Source organism: Oncorhynchus gorbuscha, linkage group LG15 (genome assembly GCF_021184085.1).
Source record: "Oncorhynchus gorbuscha isolate QuinsamMale2020 ecotype Even-year linkage group LG15, OgorEven_v1.0, whole genome shotgun sequence".
NCBI classification, from domain to species: Eukaryota; Metazoa; Chordata; class Actinopteri; order Salmoniformes; family Salmonidae; genus Oncorhynchus; species Oncorhynchus gorbuscha.
Genome location: NC_060187.1, coordinates 76,532,889 through 76,560,088, shown reverse-complemented (window position 1 = coordinate 76,560,088; position 27,200 = coordinate 76,532,889). Strand labels below are relative to the sequence as shown.

At 42.2% G+C, this 27,200-nt stretch overlaps 1 protein-coding gene across 1 annotated transcript; it reads left to right on the top strand.

Moving 5' to 3' along the window:
- The first annotated feature begins 2,727 nt into the window (after positions 1-2,727).
- Positions 2,728-14,935, top strand: LOC123997332 (carcinoembryonic antigen-related cell adhesion molecule 5-like). Its single transcript, XM_046301470.1, has 15 exons — positions 2,728-2,961; positions 3,408-3,707; positions 5,051-5,332; positions 5,603-5,875; positions 6,028-6,303; positions 7,791-8,042; positions 8,148-8,423; positions 8,673-8,924; positions 9,041-9,316; positions 9,563-9,814; positions 9,977-10,252; positions 10,717-10,968; positions 12,632-12,910; positions 13,140-13,397; positions 14,127-14,935. Exons 1-15 carry the CDS (start codon positions 2,907-2,909, stop codon positions 14,204-14,206), a joined length of 3,639 nt encoding a protein of 1,212 aa, XP_046157426.1. The 5' UTR covers positions 2,728-2,906; the 3' UTR covers positions 14,207-14,935.
- Positions 14,936-27,200: the final 12,265 nt, after the last annotated feature.

The window sequence follows — 27,200 nt, the reverse complement described above, 5'->3', positions numbered from 1 at the left end:
ACCATCCTGTTCAGAAAGGGTTCTACCTAAAACCTTTTTACCATCCTGTTCAGAAAGGGCTTTACCTAAAACCTTTCTACCATCCTGTTCAGAAAGGGTTCTACCTAAAACCTTTTTACCATCCTTCTAAGAATGGGCTCTACCTAAAACCTTTCTACCATCCTGTTCAGAAAGGGTTCTACCTAAAACCTTTTTACCATCCTTCTAAGAAAGGGTTCTACCTAAAACCTTTTTACCATCCTTCTAAGAAAGGGCTTTACCTAAAACCCTTTTACCATCCTTCTAAGAAAGGGCTCTACCTAAAACATTTTTACCATCCTTCTAAGAAAGGGTTCTACCTAAAACCTTTTTACCATCCTTCTAAGAAAGGGTTCTTTGATAGTTATTTGGAAGTCAAGAAGGGTTCTAGATGAATCAGCTTTTTTATGGTATCTTTTTATTTATATTAAATAGTGAAATAAGACTTGAAATGTCTATATTTTTAACTTTTGTGAGTGCAATATTTAAAGTTCATTTCAAATGGTTTTTTGTTGATGTTGTTTTGTGTCTTCTCACTTTTGTTTATTGTTAATTTAACTTAACGTGGCTGTTTAAATAAAGTCCCATTGAATTGAATAGTGCCTGAGCATTACTGTTTACCTAAATATCTATATCTATATGGAAATTGTACCTATATGGGAATATTTGTACATGTACAGCAAATGACAGGTTTTAAAATCTTTTGCAAATGTTTTAAAACTGAAATATCACATTTACATAAGTATTCAGACACCATACTCAAAACTTTGTTGAAGCACCTTTGGCAGCGATTTCAGCGTCAATTCGTCTGGGATATGATGCTACAAGCTTGGCACACCTGTACTTGGGGATTTTCTCCCGCTCTTCTCTGCAGATCCTATCAAGCTCTGTCAGGTTGGATGGGGAGTGTCGCTGCACAGCTATTTTCAGGTCTCTCCAGAGATGTTTGATCGGATTCAAGTCTGGACTCTGGCTGGGCCACTCAAGAACATTCAGAGACTTGTCCTTAAGCCAATCCGGTATTGTCTTCGCTGTGTGCTTAGGGTCGTTGTCCTGTTGGAAGGTAAACTGTCGCCCAGTCTGAGGTCCTGAGCACTCTGGAGCAGGTTTTTATCAAGGATCACTCTGTACTTTGCTCTGTTCATCCTGACTAGTCTCCCAGTCCCCGCCGCTGAAAAACATCCCTACAGCATGATGCTACCACCACCATGTTTCACCATAAGGATGTTGCCAGGTTTCCTCCAGATGTGATGCTGGGCATGCATGCCAAAGAGTTCAATCTTGGTTTTATCAGACCAGACAATCTTGTATCTCATGGTCTGAGACTCTAGGTGCCTTTTGCAAACTCCAAGCGTGCTGAGGAGTGGCTTCCAAATGGCCACCCTACCATAAAGGCCTGATTGCGGGAGTGCTGCAGAGATGGTTTTCCTTCTGAAAGGTTCTACCAATCTCCACAAACGAACTCTGGAGCTCTGTCAGAGGGACCATTGTGTACTTGGTAACCTCCCTGACCAAGGACCTTCTTTCCTGAATGCTCAGTTTGGCCAGGGGGCCAGTTCCAGGAAGAGTCTTGATGGTTTGCCAGGCATAATGGGACCCATGTCATCCAAAATGTTGATTCAAGTTTTAAAAAATCATCTGGATGAACCTGGATGATCATCAAGACTTTTGGAAGAAGGTTCTATGGACAGATGATTCAAAAGTATACCTTTTTGGATGAGATGGGTCCCATTATGCCTGGCGAAAAACAAACACTGCATTCCACAGTAAGAACCTCATACCAACGGTCAAGCATGGTAGTGGTAGTGTGATGGTTTGGGGATGCTTTGGTGCCTCAGGATCTGGATGACTTGCCTTAATAGAAGGAACTATGCATTCTACAGAAGAATATCAGTGCATCTTGATGTGAGCTGAAGCTGAAGCTCAGATGAGTCATGCAGCAAGACAATGATGCTGAACACAATCTGATGTTTTGGAATGGCCTAGTCAAAGTCCAGACCTAATCCCAATTGAAATGCTGTGGCAGGACTTGAAACGAGCAGTTCATGCTTGAAACCCCAAAAAGTATCTGAGTTTAAAGCAGTTCTGCATGAAAGAATGGGCCAGAATTCCTCCACAATGAGGTGAGAGACTGATTGCATTTGGTTGCAGTCATTGCAGCTAAAAGTGGCACAATCAGGTATTGGGTGTAAAGGAGCAATTACTTTTGCACACAGAGGAATTGGGTGTTGCATAACTTTTTAAATTAAATAAATTAAATAAGTATACATTTATTTTGTTTTTTGTAAACGCAGGCTCCCTTTTTCTAAAATTGGGTTTTGGTTGAAGATCTGATAACATTCAGTATCAAAACTATGCAAAAATATAGAAAGTCAGAAAAGTGGCAAATGCTTTTCCACGGCCTGGTAAAGTGTTTTTCTGACAGGTTCAATGTGAACAGTGTCTTATGAGCCCACGTTGCCTCAGCCACTGTAGATAGATCATGAGTTTCGAATGGGTCAGAAAACCTATGTCCGGCCTCATTAGCCATGTACCATCCAGCCTCCTCCCAGGACCCGTATAGTACAGACAGAGTTGATCAGATTTACAGTAAACCATAATCAACTTGTGTCAACAAAAAACACAGTGGGAAAAATGTGCGTGGGCAAAACAGGGCGTGGGTAGTTGGGTAGGTGTGTGTGAGTGTGTTCTGGCGACAGGTAGGGTGGATAGGTACATTTGCATCACCTGACTCCAGGTGATACTGAATAAATATTTGTTGATTGAGGGGAGACTGTGACTGAGCAGTATCGACATTTTTGGATTTACCAAGAAGTCTGGACAGTCATTTGGTTCATAGAAAAGTGTCCTGTTCATTTCTGATCCGGTGTTTGATAAGAGGCAGAACTATGGAGTATCCTCTGGTGTGGGTTCTCATTCTGGTGCTGCTCAACTTCACTACAGGTAAAGAGGACAAAACGCTCTTTCTGGAAAGATATTGATGCCTATTTGTGCTATAACGCTTTGTTAAATAAGTAACGGGTTGTTCAAATGTCTCTGTTTGGTTGATGCACTTCAGTCAAACAGTATCAAGTGAGAAAGATGAAGGTTTATATTTATCTGACATTGACAACAATGTCTAGAGTAGACATTAGAAATAGATAATAGGTCATGTTGTAAATTGATGAATTTGTAAACAAAAGCTTGTATTTCTGTTAAATTGCCATAGTCTAAAGATTTGATTCATCTCAATTAAAATATTTGAAAGAACTTTAAAGACTTTTGTACTGATTAATAATAAGAACTTTAAAGACCTTTGTACTGATTAATAATAAGAACTTTAAAGAGTTTTGTACTGATTAATAATATCTCAAAACATTAACTAAACTCATCAATCCATCCTCTTCTAGATGTCTCTGGCCAGGTGGTGGTTCCCTCGATGAACCCCTTAGATGTGGGCAGTAATGTCACCCTGAACCTAGTTCCCAAAAGCCCCATCAACATAGGGACCTGGTCATATGAAACTACAATCATCGTACTTTTCTATCCTGGTGGCAGTATTGTGAGTAAAAGTTATCGAGGCAGAGTCTCATTCAACCGTTCCTCCGCAGAGCTGTCCATAAGCTCTCTCCAACTCAACGACTCAGGACGATATACCGTGCAGGGAATGGAGCCAGTCCTGAAAGCTGTGGTGACTTTGTCTGTCCAGGGTAAGGAACTGACCTCTGCCTGTCTGTTGATCTTTCTATGATGGTAGACTCTCACTCACTGGCACACAATCACTTATGCGCACACACACTCACCCGCACACTTACTTGCCCATTCACAAACCTTCTTCCATGTAGGTTCACATGCAAACATGCTCACCTGCACACTTACTTGCCCATTCACATACCTTCTTCCATGTAGGTTCACATGCAAACATGCTCACCTGCACACTTACTTGCCCATTCACAAACCTTCTTCCATGCAGGTTCACAAACATGCAAACATGCCCATTCACCTGCACATGCAAACATGCTACCTGCACACTACCCATTCACAAACCTTCTTCCATGCAGGTTCACATGCAAACATGCTCACCTGCACACTTACTTGCCCATTCACAAACCTTCTTCCATGCAGGTTCACATGCAAACATGCTCACCTGCACACTTACTTGCCCATTCACAAACCTTCTTCCATGAAGGTTCACATGCAAACATGCTCACCTGCACACTTACTTACCCATTCACAAACCTTCTTCCATGCAGGTTCACATGCAAACATGCTCACCTGCACACTTACTTACCCATTCACAAACCTTCTTCCATGCAGGTTCACATGCAAACATGCTCACCTGCACACTTACTTGCCCATTCACAAACCTTCTTCCATGTAGGTTCACATGCAAACATGCTCACCTGCACACTTACTTGCCCATTCACAAACCTTCTTCCATGTAGGTTCACATGCAAACATGCTTGCACATCAGTGAAGGCTGTTGAGGGAAGGACAGTTAGTAATAATGGTTGGAATTGAGTGTAATAAAGTAAATTGAATGGTATCAAACACGTGAAAACCATGTTCTTGATACCATTCCAATAACTCCATTCCAGACATTATTATGAGCCATTCTCCCCTCAGCAGCCTCCACTGATGCACATACATTATCTATCAATGATTCATCTCTGTCATAATAATAAAAGTCATTTCCTGACATGGAAAGCTAACACTTAAACGTGTCAATGTTTTCTGAACCTATAGTGAAGTTGGCCTACATAATACATTTGACAAGAATGAACCTGATCACAGAGCAAACTGTTCTTTTCAAGACATACACAATACTTTTTATGTCTGTGCAAAGAGACTAAGGGCTCTACAAGGCTCAACCCTGAGACCTGGTCTCTATGATAAGTAAACAAAATAGCATATTTAGATTGATTTCCAAAGCAAGTTTTACAGTATGAAACGAATATCAACTACATGGTTGTAATTCAGTAAGACACAACAAAAAAACCTTCTTGAAACACATCCACCTTATCTTGACTGCCGACGTCTCTCTCACCCACAGAGCCCATTTCAAACGTGACTCTAAGGGCCAACGCCACTGATCTAGTAGAATTGAACGACACTGCCATGTTCACCTGCTCTGTCTCCTCTGGCACCTCCCTCTCCTACCGCTGGCTAAATGGCAGCTCAGAGGTCACAGCCAGTGACCATGTTCGGCTTGGTGGTGGGAACAGCACTCTCACCATAGTCAGTGTGACACGATACGATGAAGGGCCGTTTAGATGTGAGGTCACCAATGGAATCAGCAATGGCACCAGCCAGCCCATTGGCCTCAATGTTAGATGTGAGTATCAGAGTATGCAGTACTGTACATGAATCATACACAACAGACATGGATTGTACCTTATCATTGAGAGCCAGCATTCCATGCAATGATGTAATATGCCTATTTTCATCCCAAACCATTCCTCTGTGATCACATGATCCAGGTCATTATTTGCATGGATCATTCGTACACTGTGTTTAGTTCCTCAGCCTGCACAATAGAGCAGGATGGAAACATATTCTAGGTAATGTTTACCCAACACTTCATTGTTATTTGTTCCTCCCATAGATGGCCCAAGTAACCTCACCATGATGGTAGTTCCTGAGATGACCATAGGACATACAGCCTACAAGACGGGCTCTGACATCACTCTGTCCTGCTCCGCTCAGTCCAAACCCGCTGAGTCCTACAAGTGGAGGTTTAATGGAATGTTCCTCAACGAGCAAAGCCCACAGCTCAGCCTGCAGAGCACCAGGGAGAACCAGACAGGAAGATTACACCTGCTTAGCCTACAACAATGTCACACTCCGATACGCCACCATGAGCACAATGATAAAGGTCGTGGGTGAGGCAACATTCATCGTTACGAAATGTCATATAGTTGGTAGTGAATATTTGATTATTGATGGTTATAAATACAATGTTATATCATGGTATTTGTTTTACCACCGATCGAGTGAAGTACTCACCCTCTTCTTTTCTTTTCACCATAGAGCCGATATCAGCGGTTTCGTTGAACCGTGTTGGGAAGCCACCGATACTGGATCAGTCGTTCACTCTGCGGTGTGAGGTGACTGAACCTGTATACTACATTTACTGGCTGATGAACGGCCAGCTCATCTCCCTAAACAACAGAACATTCTTCTCTACGGGCAACAAGACAATGGTTATCAATCCAATCCAGTTTTCTGACAATGGAGAATATCTCTGTGAGGCCTTTAATGCTGTTAGCAACCTGACCAGCATGACATACAAGCTTGTGGTAAACTGTGAGTATTACAAGAGCTGGTCATCTGTGTCTGATAAAACCAATTCAGTGGCCTTGTAGTTAAGAGTGTGAGATTAGAAGTGAGATTAGCAGGTTGGGAGCTTGAAGTGGTGTAAAGTCCTTAAGTAAAATACTTTAAAGTACTACTTAATTAGTTTTGGGGGGTATCTGTACTTTACTATTTATATTTTGGACAACCTTTACTCCACCACATTCCTAAATAAAATGATGTACTTTTTACTCCTTACATTTTCCCTGACCCCAAGAGTACTTGTTACATTCTGAATGCTTAGCAGGATAGAAAAATAGTCCAATTATCAAGAGAACATGCCTGGTCATCCATACTGCCTCTGATTAGGCGGACTCACTAAACACAGATGTCTGGTCATCCCTACTGTCTCTGATTAGACTCACTAAACACAGATGCCTGGTCATCCCTACTGTCTCTGATTAGACTCACTAAACACATATGTCTGGTCATCCCTACTGTCTTTGATTAGACTCACTAAACACAGATGCCTGGTCATCCCTACTGTCTCTGATTAGACTCACTAAACACAGATGCCTGGTCCCTACTGTCATCCCTAAACACATATGTCTCGTCATCCCTACTGTCTTTGATTAGACTCACTAAACACAGATGTCTGGTCATCCCTACTGTCTCTGATTAGACTCACTAAACACAGATGCCTGGTCATCCCTACTGTCTCTGATTGACTCACTAAACACAGATGTCTGGTCATCCCTACTGTCTCTGATTGACTCACTAAACACAGATGCCTGGTCATCCCTACTGTCTCTGATTGACTCACTAAACATAGCTGCTTGGTTTGTATATGATGTTTGAGTGTTTCCCTGGCTATCCGTAAATTTTAAAAACAAGCATATGATGCAGTCAAATTTGTTTAATATAAGGAAAATGAAATGATTTATACTTTAACTTTACTTTTGTTACTTAAGTATATTTTAGGAATGACATTTACTTTGATACTTAAGTAGATTTAAAACCAAATACTTTTAGACTTTTACTCAAGTAGTTTTTTACTGGGTGACTTTCACTTTTACTTGAGTCATTTTTTATGAAGGTATCTTTACTTTAACTCAAGTATGACAATTGGGTACTTTTTCCATGCCTGGGAGCTTGATCCCTGGATGAGTCATACCAGAGACTGTAAAAATGTGACCCAATATGTCTTTACTTGGCGCTCAGCATTAAGGAGATAGATTGGGGCATAAGGGCCTGTGATAGACTAGTGTTCTGTCCTGGGGATGTACTTACACATCAAGCTGCAACACGCTACAGAAATAGGAGATGCTCCAGCTCCTATGAGCTCCTGCTCCTATGAGCTCCTGCTCCTATGAGCTCCTGCTCCTATGAGCTGTTCCGACTTGCACAAGCCAAGGATTGTGGAAGACTACTTATTTACTCAACTTTGTCAAAATAGTAAAACCATAAAATTAACCATACTGTCTTGTGTTTATTAATAGTTGGACCAGAGAGACCTGCTATAACTAGTCTGGATATAGCAATGACAGGACACAACGTGACCTTCAACTGCTCAGCCTCCTCTCAGCCTCCCAGTCAGTTCAGTTGGATCTTCAATGACTCCCAGGTGGCGGTTGGCTCAGTGTATGAGACGGGCCCACTGACCTTAGCCAATAATGGAGAATACACCTGTGTGGCCTTCAACAACGTCACTGGCAGAAACAGAACTGTCTCCAAGATGCTCATTGTTGTTGGTAAGACAGAAGAGACATCTAAACTGTTTAACTTGTAGATATAAGCCATTCAACATGCAGTGATTGAAGTCAATATCTTGTGATACTCTGACGTTTTCTTTCCAGAACCAGTGACCATGGCCATGGTGAAAGCAATGGGATCCCAGCCAATTCTGAACCAGACATTCTCTCTGACCTGTGAGACATCTGGAACAATTTACTCGATTCATTGGATGAGGAACGGCTGGCCTCTGTATGCTGACAACAGAACAGACTTCTCTATGAACAACAATACACTGACAATCAACTCTGTCCAGCATTCTGACAACGGAGACTATAAGTGTTTTGCCTCCAACCCACTCAGCAACATGACCAGCCGAAACTACGGACTGATCGTCAACTGTGAGTGGTTATCATGGCCCCAAACCAAACTTGATATGTGCCAATTTAATTATAATTTTAACCTATAATGAGGGCAAGATGGAATTTATCAAAATGGAGTTGGGGTAAGTTTTGATCCCACTTCTGACACCAATGTAATAAAGCCAAGTGGATGGTTAGGTATTGCTGGGGTCAGACCAAGGCAACTGCACTATTGGCAGTTCCAATAGCTAATCTCATTCAATATCTTTATTACCTTCTGTTTCCCAGATGGTCCAGAGAGACCTGCTGTAACTAGTCCGGATATAGCAATGACAGGACACAACGTGACCTTCAACTGCTCAGCCTCCTCTCAGCCTCCCAGTCAGTTCAGTTGGATCTTCAAAGACTCCCAGGTGGCGGTTGGCTCAGTGTATGAGACTGGCACACTGACCTTAGCCAATCATGGGGAATACACCTGTGTGGCCTTCAACAACGTCACTGGCAGAAACAGCACTGTCTCCAAGATGCTCATTGTTGTTGGTAAGACAGAAGAGCCATCCAAACTGTTTAACTTGTACATGTAGATATCGGCCATTCAACAAACAGTGATTGTGATTGTAGTCAATATTCTTGTGACACTGACATTTTCTTCACAGCACCAGTAACCATGGCCATGGTGAAAGTCATGGGTGCCCAGCCAGTAGCAGACTACTTGTTTACACTGACCTGTGACACTGCTGGAACCATTTACTCCATTCAGTGGATGAAGAACAGCTGGCCTCTGTACGCTGACAACAGAACAGATTTCTCTATGAACAACAATACACTGACATTCAACTCATTACAGGATTCTGACAACGGAGACTATCAGTGTTCTGCCTCCAACCCCCTCAGCAACATGACCAGCCCAGAATACAGACTGATCGTCAACTGTGAGTAGTTATTATTGCCCAAAACCTAACTTGTCTGCAAATTAAATTCTAAATTTGACCTATAATGAGGGCAAGATGGAATTTATAGTATTGTAGTTGGGGTAAGTTTGGATCTGACTTCTGACACCAATGTAATAAAGTCAAGGGGATGGTTGGGTATTGCTGGTGTCAAACCAAGCCAATGCACTAATGGCAGTTCCAATTGCTAATATAATACTTCTATCTTCATTATCTTGTGTTTCCCAGATGGTCCAGAGAGACCTGTTATCATGAGTCCGGATATAGCAATGACAGGACACATCGTGACCTTCAACTGCTCAGCCTCCTCTCAGCCTCTCAGCCAGTTCAGCTGGTTCTTCAACGGCTCCCAGGTGGAGACTGGCTCAGTGTATGAGACTGTTCCACTGACCTTAGCCAGTCATGGGGAATACACCTGTTTGGCCTTTAACAATGTCACTGTCAGAAACAGCACTGTCTCCAAGATACTCACCGTCATTGGTGAGTCAGTAACTGCTACTTAAAATCAAGGGACTAAAACTTCCTTTACTTCGTTTGTGTTCATTTGGTTTTAGACAGTATATGTGCTGTTGAACCTACAGTATAATTAGATGGAAGTTGAGATATAAAGTGCTGAAAAACCATTTGATGTCATTTCCACAGCACCTGTGACCATGATCATGGTGAAAATCATTGGAGCCCAGCCAATACTGAATGAGAGATTCTCTCTGACCTGTGGCACCGCTGGAACGGTTTACTCCATTCAGTGGATGAAGAACAGCTGGCCTCTGTATGCTGACAACAGAACAGATTTCTCTATGAACAACAATACACTGACATTCAACTCATTACAGGATTCTGACAATGGAGACTATCAGTGTTCTGCCTCCAACCCCCTCAGCAACATGACCAGCCCAGAATACAGACTGATCGTCAACTGTGAGGACACTCTTAGAAAAATGGGTTCCAAAAGGGTTTTGCTGCTGTCCCCATAGGAGAACCCTTTTTGGTTCCAGGTAGAACTATTTTTGGTTCCATGTATAACCCTCTGTGGAAAAGATTCAACATGGAAGCCAAAACGGTTCTACCTGGAACCAAAAGGGGTTTTTCAAAGGGTTATTCTGTGAGGACAGCCAAAGGACACTTTTTTGGTTATAGATAGCACCTTTTTTTTCCAAGAGCGCAGTTAACAAGTGCTATAAAGTTCAACTTTAACTCCACGGCTTAAGGTGGAATCTTTGAGAATCAATATTGAATAAATACTGTAGTAAAGTCAATGTAAACGTTTAGATCACACGTCTAACATCATTAAAATATTTTGATGATCCTTGACCTTCTGGCCAATAATCTCTATTGAGTGGAATTCAGATGTTTGGTCTAGCTGATTGTCTTTTGTATTATAGATGGACCAGAGATGCCTGTTATAACGGGACCAGAATTAGGAGAAACAGGACACAACTTGACCTTAAACTGCTTGGCCTCCTCTCAGCCTCTCAGCCAGTTCAGCTGGTTCTTCAATGGCTCCCAGGTGGCGACTGGCTCAGTGTATGAGACGGGCCCACTGACCTTAGCCAGTCAGGGGGAATACACCTGTGTGGCCTTCAACAACGTTACTGGCAGAAACAGTACTGCTTCCAAGATGCTCACTGTCGTTGGTAAGTCAGACTTCAGATTATTTGCTTTGTTGTGTTCATTTCCAACATTCTTTACTCAGTGAAGATGTACAGCAAAATACATACATTCAATACAGTGCAGTGTCCACTTATACCTTGAGCTCTCACCCCCTCCTTCCACAAATGTGTACTTTTCCATCAGCCAGGATTTATCTATTCTCCTCCATGCATATCACAGGACTTCTCATCAGTCAGGAGAGGCCTTGGGAGTACACATTCCTACTGTCCACTGCAGTCCACTAAATAATTCAACTATTCAAATCAAAAGTAACAGTCAGTATCTGGTGTGGCCACCAGCTGCATTAAGTACTGCAGTGCATCTCCTCCTCATGGACTGCACCAGATTTGCCAGTTCTTGCTGTGAGATGTTACCCCACTCTTCCACCAAGGCACTTGCAAGTTCCAGGACATTTCTGGGGGGAATCACCCTAGCCCTCACCCTCCGATCCAACAGGTCCCAGACATGCTCAATGGGATTGAGATCCGGGCACTTCGCTGGCCATGGCAGAACAATGACATTCCTGTCTTGCAGGAAATCCCTCACAGAACGAGCAGTATGGCTGGTGGCATTGTCATGCTAGAGGGTCATGTCAGGATGAGCCTGCGGGAAGGGTACCACATGAGGGAGGAGGATGTCTTTCCTGTAACGCACAGCATTGATAGTGGCTGCAATGACAACAAGCTCAGTCCGATGATGCTGTGACACACCGCCCCAGACCATGACGGACCCTCCACCTCCAAAAAATCGGTCCAGAGTACAGGCCATGTCGTAACGCTCATTCCTTCGACGATAAACGCGAAATCCGAACATCACCCTTAGTGAGACAAAATCGCTATTCGTCAGTGAAGAGCACTTTTTGCCAGTCCTGTCTGGTCCAGCGACGGTGGGTTTGTGGCCATAGGCGACGTTGTTGCCGGTGTTGTCTGGTGAGGATCTGTCTTACAACAGGCTTGTTGTCTTACAACAGGGATTGTTCCTTCCTGGTGTAACTCAGGCAGTTGTTGTTGCCATCCTGTACCTGCCCGCAGAAGTGATGTTCGGATGTACCGATCCTGTGCTGGTGTTGTTACACGTGCTCTGCCACTGCGAGGTCGATCAGCTGTCCATCCTGTCTCCCTGTAGCGCTGTCTTAGGCGTCTCACAGTACAGACATTGCAATGTATTGCCCTGGCCACATCTGCAGTCCTCATGCCTCCTTGCACCATGCCAAAGGCACGTTCACGCAGATGAGCATCTTTCTTTGGTGTTTTTCAGAGTCAGTAGAAAGGCCTCTTTAGTGTCCTAAGTTTTCACAACTGTGACCTTAATTGCCTACTGTCTGTAAGGTGTTAGTTTCTTAACAATATTTCCACGGGTGCATGTTCTTTAATTGTTCATGGTTCATTGAACAAGCACGGGAAACAGTGTTTAAACCCTTTCAATGAAGATCTGTGAAGTTATTTGGATTTTACAAATTGTCTTTGAAAGACAGGGTCCTGAAAAAGGGATGTTTATTTTTTTGCTGAGTTTACACACACACACACACACACACGTATATATATATGTTTTATGTATCCAACTATTGCATCGCTGTAACTAAGCATCTGATCAAATGACAAATCTTGATACTGTACATAAAGCAATACACTTCCTCTGTCCTCACAGAGGCTATAAAGTCAGTGATGGTGAAACTAAACAAAATTCCAATATCATCTGACAACCTAACCCTGACCTGTGATGTCACCGGGCGCTATGACACCATCTACTGGATGAAGGACAACCTGTCTCTGGTCCTGAACAACACCTTGAACTCTGACATCACCATCTCTAACAACTCTCTGCACTTCAGTCCAGTCAAGGTGTCTAACGATGGAAACTATCAGTGCGTTGCCACCAATCTCTTTGGTCCACACACCAGCCCTAAATACCAGCTATTGGTGAACTGTAAGTTCTGGTGTTTTAGTAATATTTAAAATATACACATTTATATAATGTGGTAACAGTCAGAAACCCACCACTGGTATGATGGTTAGTGCTATCTGGGATACCTGGAATGTCCCTAGCCTAAACCCTAACCTTAACTGTTTTAAATTTCAACCTCAATGGGTTGATGTAAGAGTTGGATGTCCCTGTTTAGACTTTTCCCTATTATGACCCCCCTCTCTCTCTGTAGATGGCCCCCTGAGTGTGAACATCTCTGGCCCAGTCTCAGTGGTGGTTGGCTCAGTAATCACAGTCACGCTGAGGTGCTCTGCTGACTCCCGGCCAACCAGCGATTACGGGTGGATATTCAACAACCAATCAGTGCTAGGGACTGGTCCTTTGATGGCTGTTATCGCCTCCTTGGAGAATGCAGGGGACTACACTTGTGTGGCCAAGAACCCTGTGACCAACATCTCTATGTCCAAGACCATTAGTCTGGATGTCCCTGGTAAGTGGGTGGGTTCTTATACTAAGACCTAGGTGGGATATAATGAGTAATTAAATGTCACAAAGTTGTTTTTATTACGTTAATTTGGTTCTAGTTTGCGTACGTGTTTGTGCAAGGATCATGTTCATATATTTACATTTACATTTAAGTCATTAAGCAGACGCTTATACATCAGGTAAATGCAATACAGACATTTTCTGAACAGGTGGGTACAGACAGTAATAAAAACAAATACAGTTAAAAAAAACTTCCTCACTCATTCTCTTTGTCCACCTCCTCTCCCATTCTCTTTGTCCCCCTCCTCTCCCATTTTCTTTGTCCACCTCCTCTCCCATTCTCTTTGTCCCCCTCCTCTCCCATTTTCTTTGTCCACCTCCTCTCCCATTCTCTTTGTCCCCCTCCTCTCCCATTTTCTTTGTCCACCTCCTCTCCCATTCTCTTTGTCCCCCTCCTCTCCCATTTTCTTTGTCCACCTCCTCTCCCATTCTCTTTGTCCCCCTCCTCTCCCATTCTCTTTGTCCTCCTCCTCTCCCATTATCTTTGTCCCCTCCTCTCCCATTATCTTTGTCTCCTCCTCTCCCATTCTCTTTGTCCTCCTCCTCCTCCTCTCCCATTATCTTTGTCACCTCCTCTCCCATTATCTTTGTCCCCTCCTCTCCCATTATCTTTGTCCCCCTCCTCTCCCATTCTCTTTGTTCCCCTTCTCCCCCTTTCTTCTTTCTCTCCCAGGCCACTCGCCTGCCCCTCCATTCCTGTCCAGAGTTGGTCTGATGCTGACGGCCCTGCTAGCCCTCTCTCTCTGCCTCTGATCAACCACTGAGACCACCACAGTAAGCACACTGCATGTCTGTCTGCTGGCTGGGAGCCAATCACTCCCTTCCCTCTACCTTCACTGACTCCCCTCACTGATCTGAAAAAGGACTGGATAGAAATAAGTGGTTTTGTTTATATTGTACTTGCCCCATCTTGCCACTATAGGGCTGGGTTTAGTATGCCCAGCTCCTTTCCAATGCTTTTACATTGTGAGGAGAGAGAACAAGAGGTCAGATGGGAGGGGTCTATCCCCTTAGAATAGAACCTACCTCGACAGTGTGTTTTTGTCAATCATCTCTATAAATAAAAACAAAAATCTTGAAAACTGGGGTCTTCAACATGATAAATGAAAGGGCAAACATCCACTGCTCAGCAGCACTGCCTACAAACTGTTTCTAAAAGTTCTTAGACTTGTGACTGTGACTGTTGCCCTGGAGTCCATTCACTGAGTCCCTTTCTGTGTTGTTCTGTGTTTGATCATGTATGTAAACGCTGTTATTTATGTACAAATTTAGGTTTAATTAACTTGTAAATACCTTAAAGGTAAAAAAAATCAATTGATAGTCACGTTAACTGGTGTTTATGTAAAATATGACTTGTTTTTGCATAAGCTTGTAAATTCTCGGAGGAGACGCAGGTTTGTGCTGTTGTCTTATGTTTATATTTCCTCTTCATTAATTATTGTCTTAAATAAAGTGTTGTCTTCTCACACCTGTCCTACTGAATGATGCAATCTTGGGTGATTTCTTTATCGGCAGAATGGCTGGGAAGAAATGTGGGCACTACTTCACAGGCGCTAGAGGCGCCACCACAGACAGGTTTTCAATCCCGGGCAGTATCACAACCAGCCTGGATCGGGAGTCCAGTAGGGCGGTGTCCCAGCGTCAACCGGGTTAGGGGAGGGTTTTGCCGGAGGAGGGGGGGGCTTTACTTGGCTCATCACGCTCTAGCAACTCCTTGTGGCAGGATTTAGAGTTGCACGATACAAGTAAAAGGAAATATGAAATCAAATTCAGGTTTATTTAACTTATAAATACCTTAAAGGTAAAACGTTTCAAAACGATAATACATTTAACTGGTGTTTATGTAAAGCATGGCTTGTTTTTGCACATATTTAATGTATAGGATTGTAAATCCTCGGAGGAGATGAAATCTTGTGCACGTGTCTTATGTTTATACTTCCTCTTCATTAATTATTGTCTTAAATTAAGTTTTGTCTTTTCACCCATGAATGGTGCAATCTTGGGGGATTTCTTTATCGTCAAGAAGAAATGTGAATTTAATGAAGTAGCAACAGAGAGATAAAGAGTGGCACAAAAAACGCTAAAGGATACATGAAATCTAATGATAAAATGATAAAATAATACATTGGAAATCAATCCACACACATAGTGAAACTTGAAATAAAAAAAATGTTTTACAAAGGAGTATAATTATATAATACATTTTTATTACAAAAAACTAGTTATAGTTCTTGAGAGAGCAACATGAGATTACGAAACATGGTTACAAGGTTTATAAAGTAGTTATTAAAGGTCAACTCTTTAAATTGGGATATTCATGAAGTTTTTGCCTTGATCACCCTTTGACCTCTCTACCATTTCCTTGATCTTCTTGCATTTCCAATGATTCTGGAATCCTTTCCTTAGGCACATTGCCACAACTGGATTGCGTATAGGTCGGAGAGGATGGGAGAGAGATTGTTACAGGAATTAAATTGCTCTATGTTTTAATACCCAATTAAAATTAAACACTCTGTCAATTCATAAGGATTTGTAAGGCCCTTATTTTATAATAATGGACAGAACCCAGTCTTAAATTCAAACAGCAGAGTTTATTCACGAGAGTACTGAACACGATACAGTTTACCACAGGTTATAAACTGAAAATGACGTCATTCGTTTTCGAACTGTCCCGTCTCTTCTCCCACCCTGGTACAAAGGCAGTATCTCAAGCCTTCCCATATCGTCTCCCTACCAATTTAATATAATTTATGGCCGAGCCAAGGTCTTCTTGTGTAGATAAAGCATTCTAGCCAGTCTGAAGATATAGTTCATTCATTTCTACCAAGGAACAGACAGTCATTGTTCTAATTCTTGACTATATTTACACACATTATATTCAGTACTAGGATTAAGAAAGAAAGGTTCATACATATACAGTAACATAATAGTATTCTGATTAGTCAGTCCTGATTGAAATGTATACATAATTAGTCATCATTGATTAAAATTCCCTTAACAGAGATACACAGATTGGTGACTTTGGGAGAGTCCATGGTAACAAGTATTGTAGAAATTCTTCAATGTACTGCTGTTAGTGTTACAAAAACACAGGACTACTCACAGTCCTTCCTGGGCTTGCGGTAGGATTTGGCTGACTTCTGACAGAGGCCGCCTCCACTCAAACCCTCTCTCCTCCTCCCTGAGTGACACAAAGTAAACTGCTGTATTAGCCTGAGTACCATTCAGTTTCTGCCGCTAGCGGAACCCCACCTCAACATTCCGCTGAAAAGGCAGCGGGCGAAATTCAAAAATATTTTTTATAAACATGTAACTTTCACACATTAACAAGTCCAAAACAGCAAATGAAAGATAAACATCTTGTTAATCTACCCATGGTGTCCGATTTCAAAAATAATTTATAGCGAAAGCACCACATAGGATTATGTTAGGTCATAGTCAAGTCACAAAAACACACACAGCCATTTTTCAGCGAAAGAGAGGAGTCACAAAAAGCAGAAATATAGATAAAATGAATCACTAACCTTTGATGATCTTCATCAGATGACACTCATATGACATCATGTTACACAATACATGTATGTTTTGTTCGATAATGTGCATATTTATATCCAAAAATCCCAGTTTACATTGGCACGTTACGTGCAGTAATATTTTGATTCCAAAACATCCGGTGATTTTCCGAGAAATACTAATAAACATTGATAAAAGATGCAAGTGTTATTCACAGAATTAAAGATAGACTGATCCTCTATGCAACCGCTGTGCCAGATTTCAAAATAACTTTACGGAAAAAGCATAATCTGAGAACGGTGCTCAGTACCTGCTTATAAACAACTAGACAATTCCATCATCTTGGAGTCAACATTAGTAGTCAACATTTATAGTATAATCTTAAAACTAGGATGTAAAGACGGTGACACCTAGTGGTACACTCTCCACCCTCGGTAAGTCCTCTGGTCCCACTCCACCTTCAGTGCTCACACAACCCGCGGGTACAGCACACCGACAGCAACGGTAAGCTTCATTGACCCCATGTCCAAAGCTAGTGTCGCTGCATTTTAGATGAATCCACTGCGCGCACTCCAAACAGTCCAAAGCTTTGCTATTACTCTTTATCCACCGTTCGCAAGAGGAGGATGGGTACATAGGCCATTTGATGGGGTTCGTGATAAAGTGAGGTCCAGGGTATTGAAGTATATCACCAGATAAGAGAAGGCATAGAGTTATCATAAGCTCTCCACCATTAATTTGCGATTTCAGACTGGATTTCGATGATCGTTTTGGTTTGTGCCAAGGTGATATGAAAGTTTGGTATATAACATTCCTTCCAAATCCGAAGTGCTGGATGCCATCAAAAGTGTTTGCATGCCTGAGAAGTTGCTGAGAATGTACTATTATTTCATCTAAATAGCAGATGAAATTATTTCCAGTAACATTTAAAACAAATACATAAAGTAAAAGTGCTGCCACCATGCTGAACTTGCCGGTCGCCATCTTGCCGGCTGGCTTATCGGTTATCCTTTTCTTTTAGCCATGTAAAGAATGATCTTCTTTTTTTATAATCTGCTAAACCATTACAATTATAACTGACTATACTTATTTCATCCCTTACCATAACTAGATACTATTCTCAGTCTAAATTGACCATAATTAGTGCTTGTAAAGTTACTGCATTAGGAGGTATTATGACGGTCAAAATGAGAGATTTCAAGTGTCTGATATTTAGAATTCAAGAAACAGGTTCTAGCAATATTTGTTTCATTGACTTGCCTATTTGCATGTGAGCCAATGCCACAGATGTTAGAAAATTGGGTCAAGATAATATGTGTGTAGTAAATCTGAATAGGTTGATGTGTATGAAATTGGATGTGATTTAGTGAGATTGTGTATTATGCCTGGATTACAGTAAGAATATAATGCAGATATAATGCAGACACATCGATGGCCCTGAACAAACTTCATTTGACTCTATGTAAACTGGAAACCACATATCCTGAGGCTGGATTAATTGTAGCTGAAAATAAGACTCCCTAAATTCTATCAGTATATCGATTATGCAACCAGGGCTGGTAAAACCCTGGATCATTGTTATTCTAACTTCCGCGACGCATATAAGGCCCTCCCCCGCCCTCCTTTAGGAAAAACTGACCACGACTCTTTTGTTGCTCCCAGCCTATAGACAGAAACTAAAACAGGAAGCTCCCACACTCAGGTCTGTTCAATGCTGGTCCGACCAATCTGATTCCACGCTTCAAGATTGCTTTGATCACGTGGACTGGGATATGTTCCGCATTGCGTCAAACAACGACATTGACGAATACGCTGATTCGGTGAGCGAGTTTATTAGCAAGTGCATCGGCGATGTCGTACCCACAGCAACTATTAAAAAATTCCCAAACCAGAAACCGTGGATTGATGGAAGCATTCGTGCAGAACTGAAAGTGTGAACCACTGCTTTTAGTCAGGGCAAGGTGACTGGAAACATGACCGAATACAAACAGTGTAGCTATTCCCTCCGCAAGGCAATCAAACAAGCTAAGCGTCAGTATAGAGACAAAGTAGAGTCGCAATTCAACGGCTCAGACACAAGAGCTACGTGGCAGGGTCTACAGTCAATCACGGATTACAAAAAGAAAACCAGCCCCGTCACGGGCCAAGATATATTGCTCCCAGACAGACTAAACAAGTTCTTTGTTCGCTTTGAGGACAATACAGTACCACTGACACGACCTCTACCAAAACCTGCGGACTCTCCTTCACTGCAGCCGTGAGTAAAACATTTAAACGTGTTTTTTTTTTTTTTTTTATTTCACCTTTATTTAACCAGGTAGGCTAGTTGAGAACAAGTTCTCATTTGCAACTGCGACCTGGCCAAGATAAAAGCATAGCAGTGTGAACAGACAACACAGAGTTACACATGGAATAAACAATTAACAAGTCAGTAACACAGTAGAAAAAAATGGGCAGTCTATATACAATGTGTGCAAAAGGCATGAGGAGGTAGGCGAATAATACAGTTTTGCAGATTAACACTGGAGTGATAAATGATCAGGTCATGTACAGGTAGAGATATTGGTGTGCAAAAGAGGGAATGGGAATGAGGTAGGTGAAAATGGGTAGGCTATTTTCCTATAGACTATGTACAGCTGCAGCGATCGGTTAGCTGCTCGGATAGCTGATGTTTGAAGTTGGTGAGGGAGATAAAAGTCTCCAACTTCAGCGATTTTTGCAATTCGTTCCAGTCACAGGCAGCAGAGTACTGGAACGAAAGGCGGCCAAATGATGTGTTGGCTTTAGGGATGATCAGTGAGATACACCTGCTGGAGCGCGTGCTACGGATGGGTGTTGCCATCGTGACCAGTGAACTGAGGTAAGGCGGAGCTTTACCTAGCATGGACTTGTAGATGACCTGGAGCCAGTGGGTCTGGCGACGAATATGTAGTGAGGGCCAGCCGACTAGAGCATACAAGTCGCAGTGGTGGGTGATATAAGGTGCTTTAGTGACAAAACGGATGGCACTGTGATAGACTGCATCCAGTTTGCTGAGTAGAGTGTTGGAAGCCATTTTGTAGATGACATCGCCGAAGTCGAGGATCGGTAGGATAGTCAGTTTAACTAGGGTAAGCTTGGCAGCGTGAGTGAAGGAGGCTTTGTTGCGGAATAGAAAGCCGACTCTTGATTTGATTTTCGATTGGAGATGTTTGATGTGGGTCTGGAAGGAGAGTTTGCAGTCTAGCCAGACACCTAGGTACTTATAGATGTCCACATATTCAAGGTCGGAACCATCCAGGGTGGTGATGCTAGTCGGGCATGCGGGTGCAGGCAGCGATCGGTTGAAAAGCATGCATTTGGTTTTACTCGCACTTAAGAGCAGTTGGAGGCCACGGAAGGAGTGCTGTATGGCATTGAAGCTCGTTTGGAGGTTAGATAGCACAGTGTCCAATGACGGGCCGAAAGTATATAGAATGGTGTCGTCTGCGTAGAGGTGGATCAGGGAATCGCCCGCAGCAAGAGCAACATCATTGATATACACAGAGAAAAGGGTCGGCCCGAGAATTGAGCCCTGTGGCACCCCCATAGAGACTGCCAGAGGACCGGACAGCATGCCCTCCGATTTGACACACTGAACTCTGTCTGCAAAGTAATTGGTGAACCAGGCAAGGCAGTCATCCGAAAAACCGAGGCTGTAGAGTCTGCCGATAAGAATATGGTGATTGACAGAGTCGAAAGCCTTGGCGAGGTCGATGAAGACGGCTGCACAGTACTGTCTTTGTTCGCTTTGAGGACAATAGTGTTAACCCTAGTGTTAACCCTTGCAAGGCTGCAGGCCCAGACAGCATCCCCAGCCTTAGAGCATGCTCATACCAGCTGGCTGGTGTGTTTACGGACATATTCAATCAATCCTTATCCCAGTCTGCTGTTCCCACATGCTTCAAGAGGGCCACCATTGTTCCTGTTCCCAAGAAAGCCAAAGTAACTGAGCTAAATGACTACCGCCCCGTTACACTCACTTCCGTCATCATGAAGTGCTTTGAGAGACTAGTCAAGGACCATATCACCTCCACCCTACCTGACACCCTAGACCCACTCCAATTTGCTTACCACCCCAATAGGTCCACAGACGACGTAATCTCAACCACACTGCACACTGCCCTAACCCATCTGGACAAGAAGAATACCTATGTGAGAATGCTGCTCATCGACTACAGCTCAGCTCAGCATTTAACACCATTAGTACCCTCCATTAGTACCCTCCATTAGTACCCTCCAAACTCGTCATCAAGCCCTGGGTCTCGACCGCCCTGTGCAACTGGGTACTGGACTTCCTGACGGGCTGCCCCCAGGTGGTGAGTGTAGGTAACAACATCTCCACTCTGCTGATCCTCAACACTGGGGCCCCACAAGGGTGCGTTCTGAGCCCTCTCCTGTACTCCCTGTTCACCCATGACTGCGTGGCCATGCACGCCTCCAACTCAATCATCAAGTTTACGGACGACACAACAGTGGTAGGCTTGATTACCAACATCGACGAGACGGCCTACAGGGAGGAGGTGAGGACCCTCGGAGTGTGGTGTCAGGAAGATAACCTCACACTCAACGTCAACGTCCACAGTAGTGGAGAGGGTAGTAAGTTTGAAGTTTCTCGGTGTACACATCACGGACAAACTGAATTGGTCGACCCACACAGACAACCGTAAGGCTCTCCAGAGGGTAGTGAGGTCTGCACACCGCATCACCGGGTGCAAACTACCTGCCCTCCAGGACACCTACACCACCCGATGTCACAGGAAGGCCAAAAAGATAATCAAGGACAACAACCACCCGAGCCACTGCCTGTTCACCCCGCTATCATCCAGAAGGTGAGGTCAGTACAGGTGCATCAAAGCAGGGACCGAGAGACTGAAAAACAGCTTCAATCTCAAGGCCATCAGACTGTTAAATAGCCACCACTAACATTGAATGGCTGCTGCCAACATACTGACTCAACTCCAGCCACTTTAATAATGTATCACTAGCCACTTTAAACAATGCCACTTCATATAATGTTTACATATCCTACATTACTTATCTCATATGTACAGTATATACTGTACTCTATGCTATCTACTGCATCTTGCCATCTTGATGTAATACATGTATCACTAGCCAATTTGAACAATGCAACTTTATTATGTTTACACACCCTACATTTCTCATCTCATATGTATATACTGTACTCGATGCCATCTACTGCATCTTGACTTTGCCGTTCTGTACGCACAAGCATTTCGCTACACTCGCATTAACATCTGCTAACCATGTGTATGTGAAAAAATAAAATTTGATTCGATTTTTATTTTAATGTGTGATGTCCAAATAAATAATAACCCAGCCAATTTGCATGGTTGAGTGTCTATGTGTGTAACATGAAGTGAGTATAGTCTTAATATTCAGGATGATATTTTTCCATATCGTATCACCATCATAGTTGCATCATAATTGCCTTTAACATAATTTCCATAGAAAAACACATCCCAGCATTTCAATAACAATTGACTTTTCACATAATCATGAAAGAGACCTTGCATTACAATAGAGATGACTTCACTACAGTACAAAGGTATACCGTATAATATGTCATTATTCCAAATGTCCCTGTTCTGATATCTTCCCCTTGCTTCCCCTAGATGGCAGTTTTTTATTTTTTATTTACCCTTTGGCTAATTTCCAACTTCCTTGTATCGTAACCCTGTTCATCTCTCCTGACCAGGATGGTTACTGTATTTATATATGACCTTAGAAGAGTTATTTACATCTGAACCGTGTTTATACAGTAAACAGTGACTAGGGTGAGGTGTGTGGAGGCAGGACCTGTGGTTAGTGGGTTTGTATAATAAACGGTAAACAGAGAGACAGACAGATACATGTCATTAAATCCCAGTCAATATTACTGATTGAGAAGCAGTCCATGAGCAAGTGTAATAAAGGATAAAGGGACAGCAAAAGGCTTGGATGTAGATGGCATATACACTCTTAGAAAACATGATTCCAAAAGGTGTCTTTGCAAAGGGATGGGGTTCTACATTGTAGAATAATAGTGAAGATATCAAAACTATGAAATAACACATGGAAAAATGTCGTAACCAAAAAAGTGTTAAACAAATCAAAATATATTTTAGATCATAGATTCTTCAAAGTAGTCACTTTGACTTGATGATAGCTATAAACACTATTGCCATTCTCTCAACCAGCTTTAGCTGGAATGGTTTTACAACAGTCTTGAAGGAGTTCCCACATATGCTAAGCACTTGTTGGTTGCTTTTCCTTCACTCTGTGGTCCAACTCATCCCATAGCATCTCAATTGGGTTGAGGTCGGGTGATTGTGGAGGCCAGGTCATCTGATGCAGCTCTCCATCACTTTCTTTCTTGGTCAAATAGCCCTTACACAGCCTGGAGGTGTGTTGGGTCATTGTCCTGTTGAAAAACAAATGACAGTCCCACTAAGCGCAAACCAGATTAGATGACATATCGCTGCAGAATGCTTTGGTAGCTATGCTGGTTAAGTGTGACTTGAATTCTAAATAAATCAGAGGCAGTGTCTCCAGCAAAGCACCCCCACACCATCACACCTCCTCCTCCATGCTTCACGGTGTGTCTCACAAAAACACAGCTGTTGGAACCAAAAATCTCAAATTTGGACTCATCAGACCAAAGGATATATTTCCAATGGTCTATTGTCCATTGCTTGTGTTTCTTGGCCCAAGCAAGTCTCTTCTTCTTATTGGTGTCCCCTTAGTTGTGGTTTCTTTGCAGCAATTCGACCATGAAGGCCTGATTTCATGAAGTCTCCTCTGAACAGCTGTTGTTCAGATGTGTCTGTTACTTGAACTCTGTGAAGCATTTATTTGGGCTGCAATTACTGAGGCTGGTAACTCTAACTCTCTTATCCTTTGCAGCAGAGGCAACTCTGGGTCTTCTTTTCCTGTGGCGTCCTCATGAGAGCCAGTTTCATCATAGCGCTGATGGTTTTGCGACTGCACTTGAAGAAACTTTCAAAGTTATCTTTCCCCCTTTCACTTGCCTCTTCCATTTTTGCAATAGTGGTTTTTCCACAAATAGACAGGTATTTTCCTTTCCATAGTAGCAAGATCTATTTTTGCTAACTTTCTTTTAAAATGTATTGTAGTGAGATCATTTCTTTCTTTTGGGATATGTATACCGAGTATGTCCACATCACCGTCAGACCATGTTATTGGTCAACTACACAGTAATGTAAAAGTTGTATTATTTATTGATCCAGTATGTAATATAGTGCACTTATCATAACTTGGTTGTAATCCAGAGAGGTGAGAAACGGTATCTAAATCCTCTATGAGGCTGTGGAGGGATTCTAATTCTATAAGTATCTAGATCCTCTATGAGGCTGTGGAGGGATTCTAATTCTATAAGTATATAGATCCTCTATGAGGCTGTGGAGGGATCCAAATTGTGGATTTAAAACAAAACATGAATCATCAGCGTACAATGACAGCTTTGTTTTTAAGCCCTGGAGTTCTCCCCCCTGATATTATTGTTGGATCTGATTTGAACAGTTAACATTTCAATGGCAATAATAAATACATTATTTACTATTTTACACTTAGGTTTACTACACATAACTTTAACCCATTTTATAAGAGATTCAAAAAAATTGAAATATTCCAGGCATTTACGTACATATAAACTCCAGTAGTACTTTATCAAAAGCCTGAATACCAGGCCTGGTTTCCCAGATGTTTCAGTGTCCTATTGTTTCAGTACTTGTCTTATATTATCTCCAATGTATCGTCCATGTAAAAACCTGTCTGATTAGGATGAATAACATACAATACCGACAATACCTTTTTTTTGCTATGCGCTATGCATTTTGCTAGATTTTTTCCATCACAACACTGACGTGTAAGAGGCCTCCAATTGTGTAAATGGACTGGATCTTTATATTTACCACTTGGATCCTGTTTCTGTAATAATGAAATCAGACCTTTTTGTTGAGAGTCTGATAATCTAGCATTAATATAGGAGTGGTTAAAACATGGTAATCACGGTCTTCTGAGTATATAAGAAAAGGTTTAGTATACCTCCACTGGTATACCATACAGCCCTGGAGTTTTCCCAGAATTAAAAGGCTTTAATTGCATTAAGAAGTTCCTCCTCTGTAATTTGGCCTTCACATGAGTCTTTCTGTACAGATGTTAATTTTACATTATTAAAGAAAAACAATCCATACAATTAGCTTCAGTGAGTGGAGATGGAGGAGACTGAAACGAAAACCTTCCTTCCTCTTTCAAAATATTGTTTGGGAATCATGGGTGACTCGTTCATTTGTAACAAGTTTCGGTAAATAATTGTTGGTAGCATTTCTATGTTGAAGATTAAATATATTTGGTGCATTTTTCCACATATTCCATCAAGTTTGCTATATTTTTTAGAAAATATTACATTTCATCTTTCTTGATTAAGTTCCTCCATTTCTTTTTATTCTGAGCCTTTATGTTACAGTTTTTTATTGCTATCTATTTGTACTGTTAGTCCTTCCATTTCCTTTGTTAATATGGAATCTTTTGACCTAAAAGTGTCCCATACAATAAGGGGATCTGCTGTACCTATGTTATATCAGAAAATTATTCTGTCCTAGTTAAAAACAAGTTATCATCCAATAGGTTTCGATAAAATGTCCAATATCCTCACCCACATGGAAAATCTGTAAGAGTATGCCAATTATTTGATGGTCCGACCGCATTCTGTCCCCAATCAACACTTAATCTGTTGGGATAGTGACATAAGAAAGTAGTCAAGACTAGCTTGATTGAGCCTCCACCATGTACATCTCACTAGGTCAGGATATTTAAGCCTCCATACCGTGCATTCAGAAAGTACTCAGACCCCTTGACTTTTTTCACATTTTGTTTGGTTACAGCCTCATTTCTCAAATTGATTAAATCACCCCCCCCCCCCATCAATCAACACATAATGAAAAAGCAAAAACAGGTTTTTACACATTCTTGCTCATTTCTTAAAAATTAAAAGAGATATCACATTCACGTAAGTATTCAGACCCTTTACTCTTTACTTTGTTGAAGCATCTTTGGCAGCGATGCCAGCCTTGAGTCTTCTTGGGTATGACGCTACAAGCTTGGCACATCTGTAACTAGGGAGTTTCTTCCATACTTCTCAACAGATCCTCTCAAGCTCTGTCAGGTTGGATGGGGAGCATTGCTGCACAGCTATTTTCAGATCTCTCCAAAGATGTTCGATCAGGTTCAAGTCCGGGCTCTGGTTGGGCCACTCAAGTACATTCAGAGGCTATTCCCGAAGCCACTCCTGCGTTGTCTTGGCTGTCTGTTAAGGGTCGTTATCCTGTAGGAAGCTGAACCTTTGTCCCAGACAGAGGTCCTGAGAGCTCTGGAGCAGGTTTTCATCAATGATCTCTCTGTAGTTTGCTCCGTTCATCTTTGCCTCATATCTGACCAGTCTCCCAGTCCCTGCCACTGAAAAAAATTCCCGCAGCATTATGCTGCACCACCGTAGGGCTTGTGCCAGGTTTCCTCCAGATGTGATGCTTGGCATTCAGGTCAAAGAGTTCAATCTTGGTTTCATCAGAACAGAGAATCTTGTCATGTGCTTTTGTTGAGCATTGGCTTCCGTCTGGCCACTCTACCATAAAGGCCTGATCAGCGGAGTTCTGCAAAGATGGTTGTCCCTCTGGAAGGTTCTCCCATCTCCACAGAGAAACTCTAGAACTCTGTCAGAGTGACCATCTGGTTCTTGGTCAACTCACTGACCAAGGCCCTACTCCCTCGATTGCTCAGTTTGGCTGGGACCCCAGGTCTAGCAAGAGTCTTGGTGGTTCCAAACTTCTTCCATTTAAGAATGATGGAGGCCACTGTGATCTTGGGACCCTCAATTCTGCAAAAATTATTTGGTACCCTTCCCCCAGATTGGACTCTCAAGGATGATCAATGGAAACATAATGCACCAGTGCTCGATTTCGAGTCTCACAGCAAATGGTCTGAATACTTATGTAAATAAGTTATTTCAGTTTTTTATTTTTAATGCACTTGCGAAAATGTAAAAAGAAAACTTATTTTCGCTTCATCATTATGATAAGGTATTTGTGTAGATTGATGAGGGAAAATATTTATTTAATCCATTTTAGAATAAGGTTGTAGCGTAACAAAATGTGGAAAAAGAAAAGGGGTCTGATTGCTTTCCAAAAGCACTGCA